Below are 23,990 nucleotides of genomic sequence, written 5' to 3'. Positions count from 1 at the left end.
TAGAAGTGGGTACAATGCTGGCTACTTTACAGAGCACACATTTAATAAATCTTCTTAAAAATCAACAGTAGTTTAATACCGCCCCCCACAGTAGCCAAGGAAACCATATAATAAATATACAGTTATAGAGGAAATGTAACTCCCTTTGAGAACATGATACTTTTCAGTCAGATGGGCCCCATTTTACCATTGCTTGTGGGTCAAAATACTTTCCTCACATGATTCATACTGTCATTGCTATGTGCTATATTGCTTTTTGAGTCATGCACTTCCTAGTAAAAATGGGATGAGCCATTGTGAAAAGAGAATGCCTAAACCAAGGAATATACAAATATGCTTTAAAAACCTGATCCAATGTTCATTGAAGACGGTGGAAAGACTCCCAATAAATTCAGTGGACTTAGGATCATGCCCTTATTACCCAATCCAGATCCATACAAATCTCTATGCTTGACCAGGGCCATCTTTAAACTACTGCATGTTTCTACAGTGCTTTGAAGTTATGCCACATTACATAAGTGCTAAGTATTATTTATTATTACTAACAGTTTATACTGTCAGCACATCTTCATTATGCTGACAGAGTATTGGTTTTTCCTTATTATGAGCAGTAACTCTCCAGAGTTCATGGAACAGTGACACAGTCACATTCAACATTTACTTCTCATCACAAACATGTATTACAATAGTAGCGTGTGATCACATAAACTATATGACAGCAGTCACTCTGACTTGGATATATAGATAGACACTTAGTAGTCACTCAGTAACATGCACATACTGGAGTATTGACGCTGCTGTAGCTGACCATACTGTGTACTGCTTACTGGATCGTTCAGTTTTAAGGACCAGATCCTCAGCTGCTGTAAATTGCTGTAGCTACACTGAGGTCAATGGAGCTACATCATTTCACACCAGATGAGGATCTTGCCCCTTATTCCTGTCTTTGTTTCAGCCACTAGTCCTGGGGTTTTAGTCAGTCTCTTGGGAAAGCAAGAATTTCTACTAATCCTTAATTTACTGCATCATTGGGGAGATTCATTCACAAATTGTTTTAATCAATAAAACATAGCATTAGTCTAGTACAAATCAAAAGGAGAAAGTTTTGGTTTTCGACAGTTAAGCATTTCCTTAATTATGAAATGTTGCATTCATGCATGTAGAACTTAAGGCAAAGTCCACACTTGTTCCATGTGTGGAACTGAACTCCCCTTGACCTCAGTGGCAGCTCTATGCGAAGATTGTCACCGGTGGAAAATCTTTAATATTACACAAATGGATTGGCATAGTTCAAAATCAAAATCTAATTGCTCTTTTATCACTGCCATATGCAGTACTTGTCTTGGCTCCATTACAAATATATTTCTGATTCATTTTTCCTTTGTATTTTATAGGTGCTAAAAGAATGTATCCCTTTTCTAATTGGTCACTTAAGAGACCCTAACCATAATGACATTATCCTAAATATACTGATAGAAATATCAGGCTATGAACCGGTAGCCTTGACCAGTTTTCTTCCAATGCTGAAAGAGATTGGTGAGAGTTTTCCGAGCCTGATTGGACAAACCGCAAAGATCTATGGAGCTGTTGGGCACGTTGATGAGGTAAATGACTAATTTTTTAAAAACATGTTTTCCTCCCTTTGTTTGCTGGGCCCTAAGTAAAAGATGAGAGGCCTCCCAATTTGTACACACTCACAATATTACTGCCAAGTACATATAAGACAGTATGTCACAAGTATAACATTAGGGTGGATAGGCAAGCCGATAGCAAAAGAGCTCAATCTGGGTGCCATCTGAAGGAATATAGATGCAGTACTGGGTCCTGAAGAAGGGAGACATGAATTTGTGTGGAAGTGGGCAATTTTCCACAAAGATTACTGGACGGGGGCAGGGAAAGATAAAGTTCTAAAGAAGAATTAGGACCGTGCATCAGATGCAGTATGTCTCCTTTTCTGTTTATGGGTTCTGGAGTTGTTCTCGTCTTAAGTCATTCTTTAAAACTTGTATATAACAACACAAAAAGATCATCATTTAGATAACAAAGCCACGTGAGACTGCAATATCTACTTTTTAAATTAAAGGCAGAGCATTTGGGGGGAGGAGGAAATCTGCAGCCTTTGTATGTTGTTAAATTTAAGAAACAAATTAAACAGTCCCCAATGTTGTTTTAATAAGGCAGTGAAATATGAACTTATTTGGATAACATAATCCAAATATTTGGCTTTGGGTCCATAGTTAATTGGATATTCTACGCACACGTCCTTAAACTGAAACTGTTCCCTGAGGACGATGGACCACAGTCTCATCTCAGGAACACCAGTGTAAATCTGGAATGACTACATGGACATTATGGAGTTACTCTAGATTTACACTGGTGTAACTGGGATCAGAATCTGGACCAATGGGATTATTACATATAAAAAGTCAATTAGTGGGAACACATTCTGGAAACTCCAACTCTGTATACTGTCTTTTAACTCTGTATAATAGGAAGGTCCACAAAAGTTTGGATGGGAGGATTGTATTATATGGTATGCTTGCAGATCTAAAGGAGTTCCTTTGTGACCATCATGTGATATAGCACAAGGTACAGTGGCTGCCATCAAATGTCATTGATTAGCTATAGTTGCCAGCTCATTTGCTTTTTTAAGTACAGACAAAAGTGTCAGTATCTCTAATACCACCGGGGTAGGGGTGGAGGGTAAGAGTTGACTTTTTAATGCTGTGGCCACTCGAATTCAGTACGTGTCACCTCTCTCCTGGCAGCCTGTCTGAGTGAGCATGGTTGAATTTTTTTTACAGGGCCCCACTCCTTTGAGTAATCTTGCAGCATGCTGCAAAAGGATCTAGGCTCACAATGCTACTGGGAGGTGCATGGCTGAATAATAAATTTGCATATCATGCTAATAACTTGCACCAGTAAGACATTTTAGTGCTTTACTCACTAATGTGAAATCTTGATGTCTTTCTAAATGGAGACCACAATTAGCAAATAGTGAATAAATTACTGCATGTTTAACTAATCCATATACTACAGACATAACTATAGTACATAAACCTCTTTCATACATACTCTCTTTGAGGATGGAGGCTGAACCCCTGTCCTTCCATTCCTAAATGATAGGTATCTAATTAACAGTAGTAGTAGATCCTGTATCTTCTTGGTGGTTCAACCAATAGAGGGTAACATCACTCACACACACTCTGTTTTCTGTTTTAAATGCCCTAAATCACTAACTATATAGGGTTTTGTCAAGGAGAGCACTGTAGTATGTTCAATCACTCTGTAATATCTGTGTCATAGTCCATCTTTAGATTTATAGTGGAGTGACTGTCAACTCTGTATGCTGCACAAGCTCTTCTACTTTGTTGATATCTGCAAGTACTAAGAAATATAACCCGTGCTGAGATTAACACTGGAAACCTGCAAAGTACTCTCAAGTCAGAAGACATGGTGTGTTCTGAGGACACTGAGCCCATTAGATAGAAACATGGCATGTTATAAATTCTAATGAGGTTTTATATTCATTCCTGTGAATATGCTTTATGTGTCATTCACAATTATTAATAGACATTTTCCTTCTGTTTCAAATCAATAGCCTGTAAAATCAAAATTAAAGTTGTGCTGAATTCAAACAGCTTATGGTAAATTATTCAGATTTTTAGATTTGTGACAGAACTTGATTATAGATAGAACATACGTGGAATATAGTAAATGTAAACATTTTCAGAAACATAGAAGTGGTACCTATGTTACAATAACCTGATTAGTTTATTCCAGTAAGGGATAAATCCTACAGTCTCCTCTCACATCCTGCGCAGAGATCACTCAGGCAGAACTCCCATTGAAGTCAACTGGACTTTGTCTGAATAAGGGCTACAGGAACTGACCCTCTCTGTATAGATTAGAAGTAGAATAACTTTGGAATATCAAGGAACAACTTAAACGTTTTAAAATCCTTTATTGAAGTTTATTTTCAAATTGTCTATTAAAGTATCAGCATAATGGTATTTTGCTCCTGAGACAACAGCATTCATTTTTCTAAAAATGTAACTCAACATTTAGTTTTCTTTCTTCAGCTAAAAGATCATTGTTTATTTCAGTGATTCATCTTGGGCTTAGGCCCAGTCCTGCAGCTCCTCCCATAAGTTTTGCCTGCAAGTGGATTGCAGAGTCAAAAAAGTAAAATATATAAATTATATTAACAGAAACTCATATTTCTGAATAATTTCTGTGATGGAATTGATTCCCTGAGGTCAAATATATGGAAAGACACTAAAGTAACTCCACTATAGAGTATTCTGTCTCAGGAATTGAAACTTAATGCGGACTATATTGGGTGCATAAATGCAGATGCGTCAGGAAAAGGAACATATGGAAACAGATTGCACAAACGGAACTTTTGCTATTGTATCACACTTGAGCACCAAGTGAGTTTCCTAATGTGACTGCTGCTTCCAGCATGTTCTTCAGTGACTACCTGATCTAAATAAAAGATGCAGTTAGACTATTCAGCCACTTGCCAGTAGTAGACAGAATATAAATGTCCTGCATACAGGTGCTTCCTAAATTCTTAAATTAGGAATTTACCATAAGATTTGCCTTCCTGGATCAGACCTTGGGCCACATCCACAAAAGTATTTAGGGTCCTAACTTCCAGGCCTTTGGTTCATCTTGTCCTCTACCCTGCAACCAGTAGAGACTAATAGTGAATATGTCCAAGGAAGGTGAAAAAAGATATCTTAAAGTACTGAAACCATGTGCTCCCCCACTCCCCAAACAAACAAACAAACAAATCAAACACAAATACAAACAAACAAACTTCCTGACCCCACACAGGTACTTAGGTTATGCCTGGAAACATGACATTTGATTATTGTTATCATTATCTTTATTTGCTTAGCTACAGATGATATCCAGGGTCCTAAATAGTGATATTGATCTACAAAGAATCTGGAGTAAATACTCTTTCTCCTAGCACCCATCTTCCTTCATCCCAAAATATTTATTTTGTATCGTGAGGCATCACTGTGCCTCTGTGTTCTGCAGCTTGTCACACAGCTCACTGACAGGCATCAGCACATAGAAGTAATAAATATATTTGATGAGGAAGGAGCCATAGGGGGAACTAGAAGGGAAGACTGCAAGCTCTGATAAATGATCAGCCATCAAGATGAAGGCGCGGTTCAGCTGGCTTAACCCAACAGAGACTCTCTTATACTGTACATTGCCTGCCCTGGTGTACTTCAGACAGACTCGAGTTATATCTAGCTATGTTGTGTCCATCACTAGTGTTGCAAAGGATAAATTGATGTGATAAGAACACATCAGGAATGTAGTGACGTTTATGGGAAAATGCTCCTTCATGCAACTGTTTTGATGGATGGGGAATTGTCATTCCCATAAACTTAGGTTAGGTAGTTGCTTTTATTTAAAGTGAGAGTCTGATGCAGAGGAAGGAGGAAATTGGGATGTGACCATTTGGATTCTGGTTCAGGGGATGAGTTCAGGGGTTGGAGGTGTGATTCTTCCTCTACAGCCCAGTTGGTTGATGGGGAGATTAAGCATGCAAGGGCTGATAAATCAGTGCAGACTGCAGGGGCCCCAAAAGTCTAGGCTCCAAGTAATTGTTTGTACCTTGCTTAAGTGTCAGTATAACTAGCTGTACTTGAAAATCAATTGATGACTTTTTTAGAATGCACTGGTGGGGAGGGGAGGGGCAGCAAGTGGTGTATATACCATCCCCATGAGCATTTCTAGTCTAAGGATGTCACTTTTGTTTAATAATGGACTGAGTGAAATATACAAGCAAAAGCCTTTTTTTTTTTTTTTGAGTTCACTTGTTGCAATAAGGCAAATTCCGTCTTTTGGCTCTTGATTTGCAGTATATAGTGCCACAACAGACAGGCAATAGCTGCTGTATGCTCACAGTGGTGGAAAGAGCACAAGAAGAAATCATGTTTACTATTTCTACTAGAACTTGGGCCATTTAGATCTAATTAAATAAATCTTATGAGAATTAAATCAGACCTCTGTTTCAGCTCAGCAAGTTTATCTGCCATTAGTGTCAAAAACCCAGGCTAGCAGGGCAGAGTGAGCCAAAATTAGCTTGTTGCTGCCTTTTAGGATGGTTAGGGAACCTAGTAAAATTAACCTTCCCCAGCAATTGCTATTGACCAATCCCGTGCAGCATCTGTTCATTTCTATGAACAATTCTTAGCAGCTCACATCACACAAAAGCTTTACAATCTCAAACTAATTAAACCTAATAGTGGCAGAGCTGTAATTAGAACTGAGGCATTTGATTCAGGTTCTGTATTTAGACCATTAGACCATCTTTCTCCCATTTGAGAGAGTCACAGATCCCAATAGATGTGTATTGCTTTAACCACTTTTCTGCTGCATTCAGCTACAGCATCTTAATCAGTACATTGGCACTTCAGTTGATTTATACCAAGTATAAGGGAGTAATGGTCTAGATGGATTTTGCATCTCATACAGAGACTGAAATATTAAACAGTAATAAATCAGTTTACAAAGAAACAATTTGCTGAGTATTTTTCCTATATATTTCATCTGACGTTATATGTAGAGGTGTAGCTACCAAACACTCTTCAGTCTCAACTGGGCCATATACCTGTGGTTTATTTCCTCTGAACTTATCTTCTGTAAGTGTTTAGTAACTGAAGTTATTTCCTGTGTCATATGTCTTGTTTTCTAACTAGCTGTAACATGCTGACTTAGTGTAGTGTTTAGTTACAGTCTGGCTATGTAGCAATGAACACTGAATATTTGAAGGGATAACATAAATTTGACTTGTTTGTCCTGTTCCAGTGACATCTGGCAGACCTTTCACTAGATATTGAAAAACATTTATAGAAGCAACAAGCAAAGGTGAACTTTCCAAAATGGTCAAGCAACTCCTCTCCCCTTTTTTTGCTTTCTAAAAAATGTCCTGGGTCAGCGTTTCTCAAACTGGGCCCCGCTGATCAACTCCTCCCCCTCCCTCCCAGTGCCTCCTGCACACTGGGGAACAGCTGTGGGAGGGAAGAGGCAGGGAAGAGGAGGGGTAGGGGTGGAGTGGGGCAGAGGTGGGGCGGGGGTGGAGCCTTGGGGGAAGGGGTGGAGTGGGGGTGGGGCCTGGGGCTGAGCGTGGACCTTGGGGGTCTGGGAAAAAAATTAAATCAGAATGGGGGTCCTTGGGTTGGTAAAGTTTGAGAACCGCTGTCCTAGGTAATGGAAGTTGTCTACCCTGATCCAAATGACTAATTGGGTTAGGAACAGTACAGACAGGAAGAGGAATGTGCTTTGGACCTGTCTGTGTGCCCCGCTTATTTAGCTTTACTTACTGACTCTTCTCTGAACCACATTGTTCAATGGGTTCAGGAGACACTCATGTATTTCATATTGTTCTCAGGCCAGATCGAGCATTGTTAAGGCTCGCAAACAATTTGCCAGTATCTGCCGCCTGGTTACACACACTTATAACCTTCTGAAACATCCAGCTTCAGTTCTTTGGTCTGATATTGGCCATGCTTAGAGTCAGACTCTCATTCCTGCTCTGGCTACTTTTTGCTGGGAAGAGGGGCCAGAGTGGCATACGGGGTCCTACACACCCTGCTTCTGGTCAGGGAACAATTCCTTGGTGTAGGAAGTAAGGAGGATAACTACAGGCTGTCCTTCAAGGACTCCCCTACAACCACTGGTGTGTCCGGCTTGGAAGCAGCACGTCCAGGGTGGGTGTGGTGGAGATGAACACTATCGAGATGCGGCACAGCCTAAGGAGGTTACTCTAACTTAGGCCTTCAAGGCTGTCTAAATTATGTCTGGGGCCTGCAGCTGTGGGAGTAGCTTAGACTTAGGAGGCTGCAAGGGTGACTTAAAGCTACCTTCACCCTTCACCTCCTGACCTGTAAGTTCTGTACTGCACAGAATCTACCCCTTGGTTTTTGCCCAAACGGTGCATTGCATGTTGTTATTGGAAGTTTGAGTGTTCCTGAATTCTGGGAGTGGGGGTAAAATATACAATTACTAATGTTGTTCCTGAAAGTTTTGGTTCTGGGCTCTGTTAGTCACAGCATCCCAGTAGTATCATTCTGCCTGGTATAATTAGGGCATGCAACCTAAAATGTGACATTTAGCTCTGATTTTTAAAAAGGAAAAAAAGTGGGCCAGAGTGGTATTTTAGTAATAGTGTAATATGTTGTCATGTAGGGTGGGGTGGGGTCTGTAAACAAGGTCCCTCTTAGGGGGTTAAGCAGGTTTTGAAAGCTTTGGGGAGGTATTTTGTGCTGTTCATTGGGGAACTTTTTTTGGTCTCCCATAATAACACGGTAGTCCTCAGCTCATGCTCCAGTTTTCTTCCCAAAGTTTTGTTAAAATAGCGCATTAGCTCTCTTCAGAGGTTCTGCCCCCGCCCCACATTGAGCAGGCAGAGGCGGTGGTGCTGTTTTGGTGTCTGCAGAGCCCCTGAAGCTGCCCGTTTCTCAGCTGTAGGTAGACTTCTGAAAAAAAATTCATTTCTTTGAATCCTTCAAAAATTTCACTCACTTATAACCTTCGGATGTTATTTACGACAGTGCAGCAAATCAACTAAAGATAAAATAAGCAGACACACAGCTGGCATCATAAAAACTGAACAGATGTCAAGTATTTAGAAAATGAATAATTAGTGCACCCAGGAAAAATAATAAAAGTAATAATCTCGTGCATGCATAGCTGTATAGCCATAAACATTGCAGCAACTGACCAAAGGAAATAGCCTAATTTATTTTGATGGGGTTTGCAGCAGAGATGTATAAGCAATAGAACAACTACTCCCTTGAGTACTACCCTGAGAGTCTCTGGATTAAGTTTTGAAATGTGAGCAACAAGGGTGATGTCGTGGTGGGGGTCTGCTATAGACCACCAGACCAGGGGGATAAGGTGGACGAGGCTTTCTTCCAGCAACTAACAGAAGTTACTAGATCACAGGCCCTGGTTCTCATGGGAGACTTCAATTACCCCGATATCTGCCGGGAGAGCAATACAGCGGTGCACAGACAATCCAGGAAGTTTTTGGAATGTGTAGGGGACAATTTCCTGGTGTATGTGCTGAGAAACCAACTAGGGGCAGAGATCTTCTTGACCTGCTGCTCACAAACAGGGAAGAATTAGTAGGGGAAGCAAAAGTGGATGGGAACCTGGGAGGCAGTGACCATGAGATGGTTGAGTTCAGGATCCTGACACAAGGAAGAAAGGAGAGCAGCAAAATACAGACCCTGGACTTCAGAAAAGCAGACTTTGACTGCCTCAGGGAACTGATGGGCAGGATCCCCTGGGAGAATAACATGAGGGGGAAAGGAGTCCAGGAGAGCTGGCTGTATTTTAAAGAATCATTATTGAGGTTGCAGGAACAAACCATCCTGATGTGTAGAAAGAATAGTATATATGGCAGGCGACCAGCTTGGCTTAACAGTGAAATCCTTACTGATCTTAAACACAAAAAAGAAGCTTACAAGAAGTGGAAGATTGGACAAATGACCAGGGAGGAGTATAAAAATATTGCTCAGGCATGCAGGAGTGAAATCAGGAAGGCCAAATCACACTTGGAGTTGCAGCTAGGAAGAGATGTTAGGAGTAACAAGAAGGGTTTCTTCAGGTATGTTAGCAACAAGAAGAAGGTCAAGGAAAGTGGGGGCCCCTTACTGAATGAGGGAGGCAACCTAGTGACAGAGGATGTGGAAAAAGCTAATGTACTCAATGCTTTTTTTGCCTCTGTCTTCACGAACAAGGTCAGCTCCCAGACTACTGCACTGGGCAGCACAGCATGGGGCAGAGGTGACCAGCCCTCTGGAGAAAGAAGTGGTTCAGGACTATTTCGAAAAGCTGGACGAGCACAAGTCCATGGGGCCGGATGCTCTGCATCCAAGGGTGCTAAAGGAGTTAGTGGATGTGATTGCAGATCCATTGGCCATTATCTTTGAAAACTCAAGGCAATTGGGGGAGGTCCTGGATGACTGGAAAAAGGCTAATGTAGTGCCCATCTTTAAAAAAGGGAAGAAGGAGGATCCGGGGAACTACAGGCCAGTCAGCCTCACCTCAGTCCCTGGAAAAATCATGGAGCAGGTCCTCAAGGAATCAATTCTGATGCACTTAGAGGAGAGGAAAGTGATCAGGACTATAAGAAGGATGTGGAAAAATTGGAAAGAGTACAGCGGAGTTCCCCTCTATTCGAGGGGAATAGAGTTCCCCTCTATTCGACATTGGTGAGGCCTCACCTGGAGTACTGTGTCCAGTTTTGGGCCCCACACTACAAGAAGGATGTGGAAAAACTGGAAAGAGTACAGCGGAGGGCAACAAAAATTATTAGGGGGCTGGAGCACATGAGTTATGAGGAGAGGCTGAGGGAACTGGGATTGTTTAGTCTGCAGAAGAGAAGAATGAGGGGCGATTTGATAGCTGCTTTCAACTACCTGAAAGGGGGTTCCAAAGAGGATGGATCTAGACTGTTCTCAGTGGTAGCAGATGACAGAACAAGGAGTAATGGTCTCAAGTTGCAGTGGGGGAGGTTTAGATTGGATATTAGGAAAAACTTTTTCACTAGGAGGGTGGTGAAGCACTGGAATGGGTTACCTAGGGAGGTGGTGGAATCTCCTTCCTTAGAGGTTTTTAAGGTCAGGCTTGACAAAGCCCTGGCTGGGATGATTTAGTTGGGATTAGGTCCTGCTTTGAGCAGGGGGTTGGACTAGATGACCTCCTGAGGTCTCTTCCAACCCTGATATTCTATGATTCTATGACAGAACAAGGAGTAACAGTCTCAAGTTGCAGTGGGGGAGGTTTAGGTTGGATATTAGGAAAACCTTTTTCACTAGGAGGGTGGTGAAGCACTGGAATGGGTTACCTGGGGAGGTGACGGAATCTCCTTCCTTAGAGGTTTTTAAGGTCAGGCTTGACGAAGCCCTGTCTGGGATGATTTAGTTGGGGATTGGTCCTGCTTTGAGCAGGGGGTTGGACTAGATGACCTCCTGAGGTCCCTTCCAACCTTGATATTCTCTGATTCTATGATACCCACGTACATGTACTGATGACCCCTTCTTACCTTGCAGCTCATCTTGGTGGTGCAAATATTGTGTGTCCTGAGAGTCATTCTAAATATGGCTCTTTTGTGATTTTTCACCTTTTTTATATAAAATAGCTTGAGATGGAGCTTTGTTACAGATATGCCATTTGCATAGGCCAGTTAAATTTAGAGGAGGGTCAACCCCAGAAATACCACATGAAGAAAATAGGTGAGAAATTGGAATAACAAAGGTATTGTCGGCATTTTGCTATTTGTTTACCGTTTATTGGGAGTTTAAGGCAGCTTGCTTAAGGTTATTTTTACTATTAATTGTCCTGATCCAAATCCTGAAGTCGTTATTTATTTACTCCTAGTTCCTTCCTTTGGGAGGTTTATTTGAATGAGTGGGCAAGGATTTCAGGATTTGGCCCTTTTTGGGTATAGACTGTAAAGGTAGATAGAAAGTAATGTAATGCTTCTAACTTCTGGAAGCAACTTCTTGTGCTGTACTAAAATGTATTCAGTACCCAGATAGTTTAGATAGAACCCCTAAAGAGATGAGATTTTGCTAGAAAAGCCTAATACATCCCCTTAGATGTAAGTCTGCCCTCCTTTCACACACACAGATTCCACTGACTTTAGTGGGGGCCTCATGTATGAATCTGAAGGCAGAATTTGACCCTTAATTGGCAATTTTTCAAAAGTAAAGCATCTCCAGTTTGGGCGGGATAGTCAATTGGACATTTTTAGGAATCCTACAAGTGCTGAGTGTTTTGAGCCAATACTGTTTTCAGCTCACCAATGTAAATCTGGAGTTACTCTGGGTTTCTTTTCTAGTTTCCTGATCCTGCTTGATTCCACACAGCGAATATTTTTAAAATGTTGCTGATCTTGATTTTTTTTATTTTAAATCTTTCCCCATAACAGGTAATGTAATGCCATAAAATGCAAGAGATGCTTTTGGTAAAGCACATAAATATACGAAATAATCAAGCTTAAAATAACAATGGTTATTTACATCTAAATACATTTTATGAGGAGTTTTTAATCTAAATTGTGGCAGAGATAATGGCTGCTTTCATGCTGAGTTTTTTCCCTGTAATTTTGCTTTGTATAATAATTACATATTATATTACTAGCTACAGTTTATTGTTCTACCCCTTTCTGGGCAAACAGCAGCATTTTAGCATTGCTGGAGTCATTCCAGCTGGATCACAATATCATGAAAATGGTGGAAACTTCCATTCCAGTTATGTCTGCTGCAAATATTGTTTAGGAAACAAAAAATGTGTGTTAGATGTTAATTGAGCCCTTGTTTATCTCCTGAAGGGAGGAATGTCTTCTAAACAAATAAGTGAATATATACCAAAAAGTTAAGATCTCTCAGACCCATAAAGAAAAGAGAAAAAGGCACTGAGTCAGACCATAGCTTTCCAACAAATAGATTCACCTATGGTTATCTTTTAATATATGTTGAAGAGAAGAAACAACTCATCCTATGTGTAGTCACTGTTCAGTATATGAGATACTGCTCCATTTGAAATGAGTCCACTAGTTTTTCTTTTATAAATATTTTTCTGGTTATATTTAGACAATGGTTTTGCTGAAGTCTCTGCAGTATTTTCATGTCCCAACTGTATTGGAAATTATTATTTTCTTCCCTTCTTAAATAGCCCAAGGAGAACAGACATGAGAATGTCATTACACTGAAGTACACTTGGAGTATTGTTCTGCTAATTTTTGGGAACCAAAGAAAGAAGTTTTGGATTCTGCTACAATGTTTTTATTTTTATTTACTATAGATCCTGAAAGCAAAATTTCTTCCTCGTTTTATAACAACTTATAAAGTGTGTACTGAGTAGACTGTGATTTCAATGGAACTACACCCATTTACACCAACTGAGTTTCTTGCCTGGAGTCTGTTTCATTGGATCTGGCTAGTACTGCTGCAATTTGTGGTTCCTGTGCACTTTTCTCAATACTTGTTCCTCTAATGTTTTGATGAATGTGGAGTTTGAATGTATTACAGTCAATGGAGCTATCCTAACAAAACAGAGAAACCTTGGAACATCTCATGGAGATATACTTTAGGATCTGATATAAATAGATACACACACACACACTTTCAGATACTATATATATACTATACTATATATATATATATACACACTATATATAGGAGATCCTAACATATATTTCTAGAAGAACAACATTTATGTATGTAGTTTTTATTACACTTGGAGATATTACCAATTGCAAGGAGGAAATCCCAGCGTATCTTCGAGAGAAAACTATAATATCTGCATTACCCGAGGAATTATATTAGGATCTGCGACAGTGTCTATAGTATTAACTTATATGGATCATGATCCTGCTCCCTCTGAATTGAATGCCCAAACTCACACTGGCTCATTGGAAGCAAGAGCAGGCGCAAGATGATAGCAGTGTTTGATAGAAGAGTGTCTACTCATTGACGGTACACATACAGGGTGAGACTGGTTAGTTTAGACACCGCTAAAGTGTACAAATGCAATAGCCCCGATCAGCTCTGAGCCCAGTAAAATTAGATGGGAGACACTTTAATAATCCTTTAAAAAAACAGACATTCACATGGAAAAACTTTAAGGAAATGCATAACTAAAGAGCAATAAAGATAATGCTCTTTATGCTGTTCAGCTGCTGGTTGCACTTATACAATCATTTTAAATGTTGTTCTACAGTTATGCAAATGAACTACCAGCTGTTTAACTGCACATAGGGCCTTTTCACCTAAATTGTGCATTTCCTTAAAGGGGGGGGGGAGAGTGGTTTGAGCATTGGCTTGCTAAACCCAGGGTTGTGAGTTCAATCTTTGAGAGGGGCCACTTAGGGATGTGGGGCAAAAATCAGTACTTGGTCCTGCTAGTGAAGGCAGGGGGCTGAACTCAATAATATCTCCATTTATTTATAAAGTTATTTATGGGAAGATTTTCTAAGTGAATGTCTGTTTTGGCCCTGATCCTCTAAAGCCCTTTACAGCACTCTGGTAGTGTAAAGGGGCCTTAAAGTAGGTATCAATCTTTTATGCTGCCAGAGGGGCTTTAGTGTAAATGAGAACCAGGCCCATCATGAGAAATAATTCCTGCCCTGAAGATGTTACAGCATAACAAACAACAGGTGGGAGGGGAAACACAGGAGAGAAAGGTAAACAGATTTTCCCAAGTTCACACAGCAGACCAGTGGCAAAGTCAGCGATAGAGCCCACGTCTCCTGATTCCTATTCCGGTGCCCTACCCTCTGGGCCAGGCTGCCACTGTGAAGTCAATGCCTTCAGGAATTTGTCCTTCAAGTCTCTCTCTACAGCTGTAAATTGTAGGTCAGGTGTATTGGTGTCAGGCCAGCATAGATAATATAGAATAAAATGAACTGTACGTAAAAATAATGTCACCAATTGATGCAATTGTTCTTTTCTCAGTAATCCAGGAAACAACCACTACACGCTGCCTTTGTGCTTTTCTCAGTAGCATACACACAGTCGGCTTTAGTTTTAAACAAATATTAAAGGCATTCATTTTAAAATGATTTATCTTCTCTTAATGGATAGGAGAGAGCCAGGATGTGTCTGATCTATTTGGTAAATCAGCTGGCCAACATGGAGCACTCGTTTCACCATATCCTTCTGCTGGAGATTAAGAACATCACCGACACCTTCTCAAATATTCTGGGCAACCAGAGCAGAGATATCTACCGTATGAGTAACAGTTTCACTGCCATAGCCAAGCTTCTTATCCGACAATTGGAAAACGACACCACATTAGGAAGCAGGTAAAACCAGTTTCTGTATTAATCTTATATCTGGATAAGTTGAGACATTTGTCACGGTGTGATGAGTGACAGGAGTATACAATTATGCTAAATGTACTCAATTAGTAATGAGCTAACATACAAGTACCTGCAGGGAACTTCAGTAAAATCAGTATATCAGATGTCTTCTACCGTCACTGTAGGCTGCCATCTCTAAACTGACTTTCAATCAATTTAATATCAAAATTGGATGCCATTTTAGAAGGCCTGCTCTAGTTCAAACAGGGCTTAATGCAGGAAGCACTTGGCAAAATTCTATAGCATGTGTTACGCAGGAGGTCCGACTAGATGATCAGAACGGTCCCTTCTGGCCTTAAAACCTATGACTCTAGGAAGGAGGGATGGTACCAGTATCTATTCTATTTTGCAGCCTCCAAAATACACCAATATGGTGAGAGGAGGATTGCCACCAGTCAGAAGGGCTGAAAAGCAGTTAAATAGTTAAAGGACTAAATAACAAATTACAGAGTAGGAGACATCAAGGCCTTTTAAAGGGTGGAATAATTTCACTAGGGAAGTGCTGGTCGCCCAGTCATTTGAGTCATTTATATTGGGTTGAGCAAAACACTGAAGAATATGAACAATCTGGAGTTGGCAAAGGTCTGGAGTAGATTTAGTAGGGCTTTCCCCACTTTACTTTGTGATTCCCTAATCAAACATGAAGAACCATGCAACCATACAGCAGTAGTGAGGAACATCAGAAAGTACAGAGGTAATCTCAGAGAGAGCTGGGAAACATCAGAGAGGAGAGTCAAGGAGGCATCTGGAAGGGTTAAGGGAATCCTAAAGACAAGTGTCAAGATTTTCAAAACAGGAGTCCAAAGATAGACTTCTAACTCCATATATAGGCACCAAAATAAGTTATCTTATTTTCAAAAGTGCTAAGCACCCTGCAGTTTCCAGTGAAGACTGTGGTTGTACTGTGTGCTTAGGACTTTTTAAAATCAGGTCACTTATTAAGGTGCCGTGTGGATTTAGGAGTCTAACTTTAGAAGTCCATTTTTGAAAATCCTGGCCAAGGGCATTATCTCTAATGGCAGAGGAATTACTACAAAGAATTTCACACTCCTACCACTTTGGGAGGAGTTATAGCTGGCAGTGATAAGGGAAATGTGGTGGCATTTAAGGGAGGAGGTAACAAAAATTCTTTTTAGGACCATTGCAGCAATACCAAATATTGATTCTGCTCATACACTTATACGTTGCCCAGTGTTTGGGGCACTCCTGTTTTCTAAGACATTTGTCCCTTCTCCTATCAGAAGTAACTTAATACACAGATTTTCAAGTATTTATTTTAACGTTTCATATCTCAAGAGGAGGCTTCACCATATCTTCCTCCAAATAACTCTTGTATTAGCTCAGTTGATGGAAGGCATTGCTCAGATTTTCAAATGTGGAGCAAAAATAATCCCAGTGATTTTCATTTGAAAGCTTGAAAAACCTTTCCTTGCAATAAAATAAACAATATGGACCTGACTTCAGTGGAATTACCCCAGACTTGAATTTGTCGCTGTGCTTCTAAGTATGTGAATAGCTCCTCATGTAGGAACATCAAACATAAGAGAAAGGCATAAGGTTTGTATCAACACACATGAACTGGCCACTGGATTATTTCATTTCAAGAGCCTTATAGGTGTACAGAATGTTTGACAAACATGTAATATAATAGACAATATCCCTACCCATAGAAGCTTACAATCTAACTCAGGCAAATACAATACGCAGTTTACAAGATTAAATGCAGAAATAGGGATGGACAGCACCAAAGCAGAGATCAGTGTTGGAAAGGTGAAAGTGTGTTTTAGGTGTGATTTGTAGGAGATTTGTAGCTAATCATATTACTTAGTGCACTGCTGGATACCAAGGTGCTGGGCTCAGTATAATAATCTGAATAGAATAGCAATAGGTTGCTTGGAACCTGAGAAGAGAAGGGTTGTTCCAGATTTCAGGAGCTATGTGGAAATGGTATGGTATCCAAGTCTGAGAGAAGAGACTAAGGTAGAAGGTTGAGAAGGACCTAGACAATGGAGTTACACTCATTGGGTGCTGTAATTTGATAATGCAAAAGTTTTAAAGTCTTCTTCCTGAGAAACTAAGTTAACATTACCTGTAGCTGGATTTTTGGTGTGTAACTACCTTGGACTTGTCTACTGAAGTTTGCACTCCGAATATAGCGCCACGGATCGTAGTATCTCATACTAATATGGTCATCTCAGGAAACATCTCAGGATATGATAGAGGACTATAAAATCATGACTGGCATGGAGAAAGTGAATAAGGAAGTTTTATTTACTCCTTCACATAACACAAGACCCAGGGCTCACCCAATGAAATTAACAGGCAGCAGGTTTAAAACAAACAAATGAAGTAGTTCTTCGCACAACACACAGTCAATCTGTGGAACTCATGGCCGGGGACGTTTGTGAAGGCCAAAACTATAACAGGGTTCAAAAAAGAATTAGATAAGTTCATGGAGGATAGGTCCATCAATGGCTATTCGCTAAGATGGATCAGGGATGCAACCCCATGCTCTGGTTGTTCCTAACCACTGACTGCCAGAAGCTGGAAGTGGACAATATGAGATGCATCACTCAATTGTTGCCCTGTTCTGTTCATTCCCTCTCAAGCACCTGGTATTTGCCACTGTCAGAAGACAGGATACTGGGCTAAATGGACCATTGGATGACCCAGTGTTGCCATTCTTATGTTCTTTTGCTTTCACTAAGAGTATATTTTACATAATTTGATGCATCCAGCATTTTTTTTAAATGGCCCAGTGACTAGCTCTGCACAGTTGTTGGATTGTTTTACATGGATATGTCCAGCTTTTAAAACAAATAACAATAAACCAGCTAAACATCTTCTGTTCGGTTGCTGCTCACAGACTGAGAGCAGTGCTCCCCATTTCATATACTTTGATGAAAGGGACACTAGGAAGGATTTAAAGCACAAAACATGACCTACGTCCCTCACCTTTCCATCATAGAGAAATCAAATCAGAATCAACTACTGCTAGTTTTTTCTAGGCAATAGCAGTAACTCCATTCCCAGAGCTCGGCTGAAATCAGTCAGGGAGGCTGATGTGTGCCATCTTAGCTTCACTGGTCACTGGTGCGGGGGTGGGGTGACTCCATAACCCTTCCCTCATTCCTCCTCACCCTTTCTTAGGGAGAGTAGCTAACAAGATCACTCGATTAATAAATACATCTCTATTGCTGTTAGCCCTTGCCTCACAGCCTTGCTTCAGAGAGCACGTGATGGGATCAACCCCTGCACCATATGAAGAGCTGATGTAAAGAGCGCCACAAAGGAAGATATTTGCAGTGACACCAACAAGTTTGAGCTGTCCTACAAAACACAGAAACTATGCTACATATTCACGAATGCCTTCTATTGGCACCTTAGCTAGTAACTCTTCACTTCTGTACAGACATAAAGTTCTCTCATAACATCTCCCATCTTATCACGCAACTGGTTGACAAAATGAGGCCCTCGCAGGGCTAGTCACAATCTAGCTCAAAAGTGTGTCTCTTTCACCAACAGAAGTTGGTCCAGTAAAAGATATTAGCTCCCTATGACCTTTTGGGGTGCAATCCACACCAGAGAGGGGCTGTGTCACCCCTGCCCTGAACCTTGGGTGCCTTACAATGCCTTGTTGCTGTAGCTCCCACCTGGGTTGCTCACAAACAGCCTTCCATTACACTCTGAGTGTCTGTGTATAGCTGTAGCCTGCCAGCATGCTCCAGTCACACTCTGGCTTCTACCAACCTCGGTTACCACATGCAGGGTAACCCCAACACACTCCCAGACACGGATTTTCCCTCCAGAAATGTGTATTCTGTATTACGCTGTCCAACCCTCTCCTGGACAGTTCAGATAACAAAGGTCCATTGTCCCTGTAAGGGAATAATTTACAACAACTTGCCATCTTAAATGGAGTTACTCACGCAGTTCACAACACTGGATTAATTTTGATTAAGGAACAAAAAAAGGTTTATTTAACTACAAAGAAATAGGTTTTAAGTGAGTACAAGTATTAAGGCATTAAAATCAGAAATGGTTATAAGAAAAATAAAGATAAAATGCTTCCTACTCTAAAACTTTACAAACTAAGCTTGGTTTAAGGTAAAATTCTTACCATATGCTTCCAAAAGCATTACTGACCAATCTTCCGGTCAGGTTCCCTCCCAAAGTTAAAGAACTGGATTTTTTTGTCTTCTTGGGTTTAAACGGGACAAACATAGCTACAATAACACTACAAAAAGCACTAGGGGGCAGACCTGACTGCTGGGAGGTCTCAAGCCTCCAGAACACGGGGGGGAGCTGCCCCAGCAGGTTCTGAAGTCTGTGCTCTGGGTCCCCTCAACTTCATGTGCAATCCTCAAAACCTGCTCATCACCTCTTCTGATTTTAAGGAATCTCACTCCTGACTTCTAGGGGTGAAATCCTGCCTCCACTGAAATCAATGGGGGTTTTGCCAATGACTTCAATGGAGCCAGGATTTCACCCCTAGATCCTAAGTCTGTTCTTTGGGTCCCCCAAACCTAGAACACAGTAATGAATAACCGTTAGTGCTCTGTTTCTTCATGACCTGCTGGCTGGAATCCTCCAGGGACAGGGCAGGGTGAATGTGGCACAGACCCTTTAAATCCAGCCAGTCTCCGAAGCCAGTTGGCCTTATTTTCACTATGCTCTGGTTCTGGCTCAGAGTGCAGCCTTTGAAGCCAGCTGACTTTGGAGAACCTGGAGCAGGGCCTGTGAAGCCTGCTGGTTAGCTATGGAGAAGTTGCTTATAGCTTCTTATTGATCCACGGGGGTTGGGGAACCCGGAACACTGTGAAGAGGGACAGTGCAATCCCAGGTAACCTGGGGCCAGAGGCACAGACATGGCACAGAGCTCTGTGTCTTAGCCCTGCCCTCATTCGAAGAGGTGGTGGCAGGGGAGCTCTCTTCTCTCCAAACAGACTGAGAGAGTGGTGTGGTGGCCCTCATCCCCCCCCACACACACACCAGGAGTGGCAACAGAAGTTCATTCTTTTCCCTAAAGAGATGGTGGTGGCAACAAGGGGTTCTTCTAGTATTTACCCCAGCAGTTTAGCTATATCTGCTTGGGTTTTGGGGCCCCTTGACTTCCTGCCCCACAGAGCCCTCTGCTTGCGTGGTGTTGTCAGGGTACCCCAGAGTAGTGGATCTTAGAGTAAATATCCCATTGAGATGCATGGGGCAGTTCACACCTCTTAGAGCAATTGTTTCAGACTGAGGCAGACATCACTGTATTTGTGACACTTGCGTTACATTTTCAAGTTGTCCTTAGTAATCATGAAGACTACATTAAAAAAAAAAAAGAAAGAAAGCTGAGTGTCTGATGTAATCACATGACTCCAGGAGCTGGGGCTCTAGGCGCAAATCTTAAGGGCCTATGCCTTAATCTGGCCCTGCCAGGGAATGTAACCAAGCTTCATTTAACCAAAAGTTCAGGTTAAAAGTGAGGTAGTATGTTTTATCAACTGAGTTTAGTCCAAAAGATAACCAGAAAAGCCTACAGGAACAGTTACTGAAATTGCCCCTTTCCCCGCAAGTTAATATTTGCCAAATGGACAAAATAAATAGGGAGAAAGTATTTTCAAATGTCTAAATAAGTTTTTCTAACCCTCCACCACCAGCACCAACAATCTCTTTCTAATGCACCTCGTAACAAAGTACTTTGAGTGTTCCAGTATTTGTCCCACAGTGGATAGTTCAAATGATATTTAGTGTAGTTTACAGCGAAGATACACTAGTTGCTATTTTACTAAGAGCTGTATAAATACCATTATGTGGTATGTGACAGGTCAAGAGGACACAAAGGGAAACTACTTCTATGATAAAATTCAACACAGATGTCATCAAGCTCATAAATGTGAGGAATGGCCTTGGAGGCATGATAATGAGTGGAAGCCAAAAAGTTGGGGTCATTCAAGAAACAATTAATTGATATTCTGGAGAGAGCTAAATAGTAAAAAAGAGAGGAACCCCGTGGAACTGAATCATTTTTAAGGAAAGCTGTGAGAAATTTATACAACTCACCTGGTGAGAAAGTGCTTGGTCAAAAAATAGATCTGAGGCCCAGATTTGTAAAGGTATTTAGGGATTGCTGCTGTGCTCAGTGTTGCAATGCCTATCTGATTGAGGATGCTAAAACTCATTTTCAAAAGTGATTTAGGCACTTAGGTGTCTAAATCTCATTGACATTGATGGGATATAGGCTCCTAAGTGCCTAAATCGCTTTTGAAAATGAGTTTTAGGATCCTCAGGCATTGCAGTGCTGAGTTTAGCAACTCCTAAACACCTTTAAAAGTCTTGGCGCTCGCTCTTGTAAAGGGTTTATTAAAGTCACCGGAGAATATAATTGGGAATAGAAAATAAGTCCATGTGAGATAACATGCACGTGTTGGAAACTAGTCCAAGAGTAACTAAAGGGGAATGATAATGCCAGCTGTCATTTGTATTATGATGAAGCAGTAGAAGGAGGGGAGGCTTCACAAACCATCTGATTGTAGAGTTTAATAATTATTGATATAGACCATGCTTGTTCACTTGATACGTTAGTAATACCAGAAAGGCTCAAAGGTATTCCACTTACTGAAATGTTATGATATCTTTGCTCTATTCTACTCTGTCCCATGTCTGGTACAACTGGTTGAAAAGCAGGAGACATTTTTCATTAAAATTTCAATGAAATATTTTCCAATCTTTTCCCACAAAATTCTAAATGGAAAGAACTCACTTTGCTGAGGGGAAGAAACCCCTGGGGAGAGCGCGCGAGAGAGAGCGTGAGAGAGACATATATTGGTTTTCTAATATTTGCTTGTGTATGTGTGTTTGACCCTCACCAGAGCATATAAACAATTGAAAAAACAAAGTTTTAACGTTTCAAAAGTGACCATTTGGACTCAGGGACAAATACTATTTTACACCAATGCATAGCCAGAGGAAATCACGAAGTTGCCATAGGGCTGCAGTGGAGTTGCTCAGGATTTAATCCTTTTCAATTTAGGGCAGAATTTGGCCTTCAGTCCACAATGTAGAGAATAAATAACAATAAAGGAATAGGATAATAAAGAAATAAAAGGCTAATAAACAACCAGGCTGCACTGTGTAAATGCTCAGCGAGGGCCTCATTTTAGAATAAAAGAACTTCTATTTCTGAAAGTATGTAAACAACTAGCTCCTTGACTGCATGCACACTCAATCACAATTAGCTGTCCCAGGGACTGGTCCACTCTCCATTGAAGTCCCCTTGACTTCACTGGGCTGTGGATCAGGCCGTAAACGTTGCCATATGCACCTGCAGTTCTTTGTGCTATGCCTTACACAATTGTAGGTGTCAAATTAGAGGCTGAGTTGACACCCCTTTAAAAACATAGCTGTAAGAGATCATAGAATAAAACAAAGATCTTAATCGAATGCAGAACTTTAAAAATCTTATGTTATTCCCTGGTTTTATATTTCAGAGGCTTAGCCAAGGACAACATCAGATAGATGAGGGGCAAGACGAAACGTAGACCAAAAATTAGGAACGGAGTTAAAGTACTTTACACAGTATAACTCCACTGACTTCATTGGATTTACCATTGATTTGTACTAGTGTAAGTGAGATCAGAATCAGGCCCTGAACATGGAAATATACCCAGTAGCTCCAGAGCTACTGTAACTACTTAATTGCAGAAAGTTTTTCTTAAACAAGAGTAACAATTCAGAGTATTTGTGCTGTGAAAGAAAAATAGGTTTTTCATCTGTGTGCATGAACAATAACCCATTCCTTTCTATAAGGAAAAACTGATTTCTTCTAAGTAATTGTGGGCTTGGAATCATTTGACATGGGGAATTTTACATGCATTTGATGGAGAGTATCATTAAAATCATGTGATGGTCTATTAGCATTGCCACCTACTATCACAAAGAGGCAAGTCATTCACCCCTGAGATAACTTTTAAAAGTGAATGTAGAATGTTAATGTCTGCTGATCCAACTTAGAAGTCTGTCGTGGTCAATTAAAAAACAAACAAACAGGATCTAATGAAGCTTCCCAACCACCATTCCTGGGAACAACAAAGTAAGCATGCAAGCCAGACTGCTCTTTGTTGTTTATTTTTATATAGTGGCTGGATGAAATTATTTCTTCTTTTTATAGGACAAGCAAAGTCTGGCATATGGTGTCATTTACAATTCATATGCCTTTCATTTTCTCCTCCATTTATCCATCTTTAAAGCAACGTTTGTTATGGTGTAAAGGATTGTAGCTGTATTTAAGAAATTCATAGGATGATATGGGACTGCAGGGTGACATTGCTATCAGCTTTGGAAACAATATGGTTCACGAAGTTTGACTGGATAAAGCTCATGTTCTAGTGACAATAAAGTTTGATTCTAATAATTGTCCCTTAGCAAGACATGCAGCAGCACTTACAGCAGGGCATCTCCATTGCTCACAGCTTGTTCAGAATTATTTGAGAAATCATTAACAGATTATGCCTGCCCAGTTACAGAATGTTTTTACATTAGCTACCTCTAAGGTGGAGTGATAGTAAGGTGACACTGTATTTTTGAAGCTTTTAAGGCTGTAGACCCTGACTCTATTCAATATCCTTGAGCATTGCTCTGATACTTACCTATGCTTACATACGACCTGTCTTTTAGAGATTCTACTATTGCATCTTAGTGCAGGAGGTGATTATGCCTTTGCTTGGTGAGCCTTGGTAGTAGAACCTGATCCTCCCATGTAACTGCAGCGGGAGCAGAGGTAGGCCATCATGGCGTGCTTTTGCAAATCCCACCCTTCGTGTGTTTTTAGAAAGGTATTTGGATTGTGCTGCATCACATTCTCAGCACCTGGTTGAGGAGGGTGTATAGAAATAAAAATATTATTCTTATGATCGTCTGGTGACCTGTATAATATTTTGATACCTCACCATAGAGAGTTGAAAAGTAATTCAGTAATAACGAATATGGTGCCACCAAAATCTTCCTGCAAACATGTTCTATATACTTCCTTGGATATTTTTACATCTCTTTTCTTCTGAAAACAGTCTGGGCCAAATTCAGCTCTGGGGTAAGTGGGGCC

The 23,990-nt window shown here is 40.7% G+C and overlaps 1 protein-coding gene across 2 annotated transcripts in view; it reads left to right on the top strand.

The window, feature by feature from the left end:
- VEPH1 (ventricular zone expressed PH domain containing 1) overlaps positions 1-23,990 on the top strand; it is a 139,802-nt gene that overhangs the window by 35,752 nt on the left and 80,060 nt on the right. For both annotated transcript variants that reach the window (XM_065411151.1, XM_065411150.1), the window contains exons 5-6: positions 1,395-1,604; positions 14,628-14,848. In XM_065411151.1, coding sequence (XP_065267223.1) covers positions 1,395-1,604; positions 14,628-14,848 — 431 coding nt within the window. The remainder of the gene's footprint in view (positions 1-1,394; positions 1,605-14,627; positions 14,849-23,990) is intronic.

Source organism: Emys orbicularis, chromosome 9 (genome assembly GCF_028017835.1).
Source record: "Emys orbicularis isolate rEmyOrb1 chromosome 9, rEmyOrb1.hap1, whole genome shotgun sequence".
In the NCBI taxonomy this organism is placed as follows: Eukaryota; Metazoa; Chordata; order Testudines; family Emydidae; genus Emys; species Emys orbicularis.
The sequence above is the reverse complement of the archived record's forward strand: the minus strand, read 5'-3'. Positions and strand labels throughout refer to the sequence as shown.